Source organism: Osmerus mordax, chromosome 5, assembly GCF_038355195.1.
Source record: "Osmerus mordax isolate fOsmMor3 chromosome 5, fOsmMor3.pri, whole genome shotgun sequence".
NCBI classification, from domain to species: domain Eukaryota; kingdom Metazoa; phylum Chordata; class Actinopteri; order Osmeriformes; family Osmeridae; genus Osmerus; species Osmerus mordax.
Genome location: NC_090054.1, coordinates 11088218 through 11093217, shown reverse-complemented (window position 1 = coordinate 11093217; position 5000 = coordinate 11088218). Strand labels below are relative to the sequence as shown.

At 51.6% G+C, this 5000-nt stretch overlaps 1 protein-coding gene across 1 annotated transcript in view; it reads left to right on the top strand.

The window, feature by feature from the left end:
- LOC136943271 (EH domain-binding protein 1-like) overlaps positions 1 to 4198 on the top strand; it is a 103619-nt gene extending 99421 nt beyond the window's left edge. Inside the window, exons 11-12 of the mRNA XM_067236534.1 lie at positions 3649 to 3827; positions 4149 to 4198. Of these exons, the coding sequence (XP_067092635.1) occupies positions 3649 to 3747 (99 nt within the window). The 3' untranslated portion in view covers positions 3748 to 3827; positions 4149 to 4198. The remainder of the gene's footprint in view (positions 1 to 3648; positions 3828 to 4148) is intronic.
- The last annotated feature ends 802 nt before the right edge of the window (positions 4199 to 5000 follow it).

Sequence of the window (5000 nt, the reverse complement as noted above, 5' to 3'; positions counted from 1 at the left end):
CTCTAGACGGTTGTATACGTGTGACACCTCCCCAAACAATACATGTGAAAGGCGCAGAGTCGGTGTGTCAAACACGGCAGTCTCGAGGCACGCATGCGTGTGTTCGGAGTGGGGGGGGGGGGGTGGGGGGTTGTTTCGCCCCGAGGCTCCCTGAGCGGATTACAAGTTTTAAAGAGTAAGAGATTCAACACCTCCTCAAATCTGACAGTCTGACGGCCCTTTTGAAGCCATGAAAGTGAGATTGGACATGAGGCTCTTTCCCCTCCACAGAGTTGTGTTTTGTGTGATTCGTCCGAGCCCAGTTAAGTTCTCATTCATGCGTTCGCCCCCAAGTGAGAGACCAAGCCGGCACTTAAAGCATTCGACTTGTATCTTCTTCAAGACACTGAGAGGCTAGTTGAAGTCACGTGGATATACGGTTCCTGTATGGTAATGCACAAAGTCCAGCATATTCTGTATTTAAGTGCGCTTGCCTATTTTTCCAGGCCACACAGAACCATTTCATGCTGCCCGTGTCGGTCAGTACTGACAAGGGCGCTTGGGCAAAAACGTCCCTTATTCAGAATAGAGTTCATCCTGGCTGCCACTTTGGAGTTCTGGGGCCCGTTTTTGACCAATTCCATTCCTGCTTGCACCACCTCGGATCAGTGTTGAAGGAAGGACATCAAACTGTCTGCTTCATGTTAGTCCACCCTCTCTTTCTCCTACCCCCCCCCACACCCCCTTTCTCTTTTGCCCTGCAGATATATGTTGTTGACACAGAGGCAAAGGAAATAATGGAATCTCTTGTCTCTGGGTTGTGTTGTTCTTGTCAGTGGGTTGGCCAACGCTGTAAGGGTTGTTTATAATGGAGGTGTAAGAGGGGGGGGGTGTTGGCTATGTGCGAATGATAGTAATGAAGGTTGCCTTTTCATTTTTTAATATGGAATGTTTGTGGGTCGAGGCGGAGGTTGTCCACTAATCCTACCCCCGAGGTTCACTGGCTACACGGCTGTGTCAATTTTAACACACACACACACACACACAGAGAGAGAGGGCTTTGGGCGAGACAGCGAACCGTAAGATAAGTCAGGGCGAGTCTTTTGCTCCTCATAAAATGTTCACCCCCTGTGTTTGTCTCTTGGAAACCCTATTTGGTTGCGAGGAGAGAGATGCATTTTTCGGGATTTATGAATAGAACATTTTGTGAGTTGATGCCTTTTGTGTACCTTAATCTCGCTGGAATATAATGGACTAATCTGGGCATACAGTCGAGGACGATTCAACACACAAAGTTTCTGGGGGCTTCTGTAGCTGCAGTGAAATGCCAATGGTGTGTGTGCGCGTGTGGTGGGTATCTACGCGCGTGTATCTGTTGACACGTTCACTTTTGGATCATTGTCAATGTATGGGATTGTGTATGCGCCTGTGAGTGTGCGTCCTTGTGTTTTGCGTGTGTGTGTGTGTTCCACTGGGCTGGCTGGAGGTTGGTTAAAGTGCTGGGGCTCTGGCTCTGGAGTGTGTTGGGGCTCTAATTGCTTTAATAGCACCTGGTCTCTAATCCCAGGTAATTACGGGGCTGAAATTAGACAGCTACTTTTACCATCACTTGAGAGCAGAAAGAGATGGCCCCGAGGAAGACAACATGACTCACTGGCAGAGGAAGCACCCGGACGTGGACTGAGTGCTTGAGTGTCTGTGTGTGTCTGGTGTGTGTGTGTGTTTTAACTTTACCCCAGTAGTTTTCATTCAATTTTCCCCCCCCCCATACCCCTCATTGTTTCTGAGGCACTTTCAATTAGAGTGATTAGAATAGAATGTGCGCCCGTGTACACGCATGCCATGACATTAAGCCCGCCACCGTCACCCTTATGGAATAGATTTATGGTATTAAAAGATCGCTATAGAAATCAAGAGCTCCTTCAGACTTGCCAATCTCCCTACATCGCCTACTCTCAGATGGATCTGTCGTTCTCTGTTTTTGTTATTTTATTTGGGAGGGAGGGGGGGTGGGGTGGTGGGGGTCGCCTAAACGTGTCTGGGGAAGATGTGGGGAAAGGTTAAGGTCCTCTTTAAAGACGAGCTGGAAATGTCAAGTGTCGTCCCCTCAGGTCTGTCTGCGTCACCCTGAGAGCGCCATAGGGACACATACACACACGTCACTCGAACAATCTCACGCTAACTCTCACACACACACACACACACCCAAAGGTTATGAGTTGCTATCAGGCAACAAGTCTTGTTTCACTCTCTAGGTTTGAGATCCAGCTCGAGGCTGACTAATATTTACACTGACTACTAACACACAGACACGCCATTGTTTCATGAGGAATGTGTGTATGCAAATGCACGAGCAACCTGCTGTGACAGTGGAAAGTGTTGTGGATATTCATCTGAATGTCTTATAGTCACTTTAGTCTATTTAGTTTTGGTGTGCGTATGAGTCTATTTAGTTTTGGTGTGCGTATGTGTCCGTGTCTGCGTGCGCACACACACACGTACACACGTACACACACACACACACACACACACGCAGCAACAGGTGTACACCTGTAGGTGTGTCTGTTCACACCAGCGCTCCCTTTAAAAGGCCCGTTACCACCCTGTGATCACCCCCCTCCCCACCCTCTCGCTCGCCTGCGGCGCCCCTCGCTAGCCCCCTCTCTCCTGCAGTAGCTCCGACTGACCAACGGAGGGCATTGTTCGGCCACTGCAGCCGGTCACCACACAGCCTGATGTCCTGCTGCTGCTACGACCCTGCCGCTCAACCAGTCACAAACACAGCACACACTCTCTGCTTTCTGCTAGACACACACACACACACACACTTTTATGCAAAACCTGTCCTCGAGCACCGCGCGTCCTAGTGACGCCTCAGACCTGTACGATAAACCAGCCCACTGTGGTGTTTACGATGTCACGGTCTCCCCTCCTCTCCCAGGGTTACGGGAGCCCCCCCAGACCAGAAGGTCACGAGGGGGTCAAGCTCTGTCCGAGGCGGCGGTTCAAAAGGGGCCGCAACGTTCCAAACCGACCGTCCAATCACTCCTCCAAACAGTCGGCGTAATCTCATGTCCAGCCCCATGTAACCAGATTTGCTCCAGTCTGAATACCACTGGTACCGTCGAGACGGACACATGTCGCCATGCTTCCGTGGATTTGTGGGATTTGGAGGCTAGCTCCGAGACGCTCCCATTGGCTAAAGCCCAGACCTCAGATAAGACTTCAAAGGCGGAGCAAATTAATAAGATGTTTACATTATCCACGGTGTTACGCAGCTTTGAGTGTGACCCCCTCATTAGTGTGTGTGTGTGTGTGTGTGTGTGTGTGTGTGTGTGTGAGAGAGACCCCATCGTGTCTCAATATGCTTGACACACTCGAAGCTAATTGGATGGGAGAAACGAGGAGCGATGTTTTGATCAGAGTAAAAAAACAGGAGGATTAATTGAGTGAGCACCAACAACTCAGTGACTCTTTTATCTCATCTCTCCCTCGGTTCAGCCGCGTCGGGAAAAAAAAGCAGCGCTCAGCATTGCCAATGTGCGCCGCGCATCACATTTGCACGGTAGCAGCGGGGCGAGGTCTAACGGTTGCGTATTCACACAGGACCAAAAGTTCCTTCGAGATGGAGAACTTGAAATGTTCCCCTCCCTCCCTCTCCGTCTCCAGCCCAGCCCCATCCCCAGCCCGGTGCTTGGCGGGAAGCCAACGCCAGCCAATCGCTGCTCGCCTGGTGTCGCGAGGTCACCAAGAACTACCGCGGGGTGAAGATCACCAACTTCACCACCTCCTGGAGGAACGGGCTTGGCCTTCTGCGCCTTGCTGCACCACTTCAGACCCGACTACATGTGAGAGACACGCGCACACACACACCCACACACTTTTAACTTGTGATTTATGAGGTGTGTGTTGTCTGCGGAGGAGAGAGACGGAGATAAATCATCAAAGCACCGCGCGGACGCCATGCTGTGCGGGCGCGCGCGTTTCCTTGCACACCATGTGCTTGTGATTGTGTGCGATTTTTCCACTCTATTAGTTTTGTTGATTGCGCCGCTGTGAAATTGCATGTTACAGTTCTAATGCCATTACATGTGTTGCATATCTAAAAGCACTCTTTCGCTCTCTCCTCCCACCCCCCCACCCCCCTACCTTCCCTGCTGTTCGCCCAGAGACTACAAGGCTCTCAATCCTCAGGATATTAAAGAAAACAACAAAAAGGTAAGTGTCTGCAACTGCAGAGCCAGCCAGCCCCCCCTTCACCACTTAGCCCCCTCCGTCTCACCATCTCTCCATCCTGCCTTATTTAGGGATCTACCATTAATCCCTGGACATGGGGGGGAGGGGGGTAATTGTGTCTCATCCTGAGTTTGTGTGTGCATTCGCAAGCACACATGCATCTTCAGTGAGGGAAAAAGTCACCTGGTAGAGGCGAGATGGGATCATAACTGAACAGCCTGCTGTGAATGTGCCAAAAACCCTGTGTGTGTGTGTGTGTTCAAGAGGAGCACCTGTGATGGTGTGGAGGTAGAGGAGAGTGCGCTGGGAGACAGGTGCAGCATTTGAGGAGCACCTGTGATGGTCTGGAGGTAGAGGAGAGTGCGCTGGGAGACGGGGGGCGGCATTTGAGGAGCACCTGTGATGGGTGTGGAGGTAGAGGAGAGTGCGCTGGGAGACGGGGGCGGCATTTTGCAGAAGCCCAGGGAGCTCAGCGAGGCACAGAGGATCGTAAGGTTTGAGGAGGCATGCTGGGTGAAAGTCGTGGTGCTTGTGTGAGGGGGGCACTTCACAGGGTCGGCCCGCCGTCGCTGTAATCCAGTTTCCGGCTCGTGTCTACCTTCAGAGCATATTTTCCTCTCTCTCTTTAATTCACTCTCTCCCTCCCTCCCTCCCTCCCCCCCTCTTCTCACCTCCACCTTACTACCCATTGAGGAATTTGCTGCGGAATGGTGCCTGACAAATAGGCTTCCACGCCCCCCCCCCCCCCACACACACACACACACACATCCTCACCACCAGACACA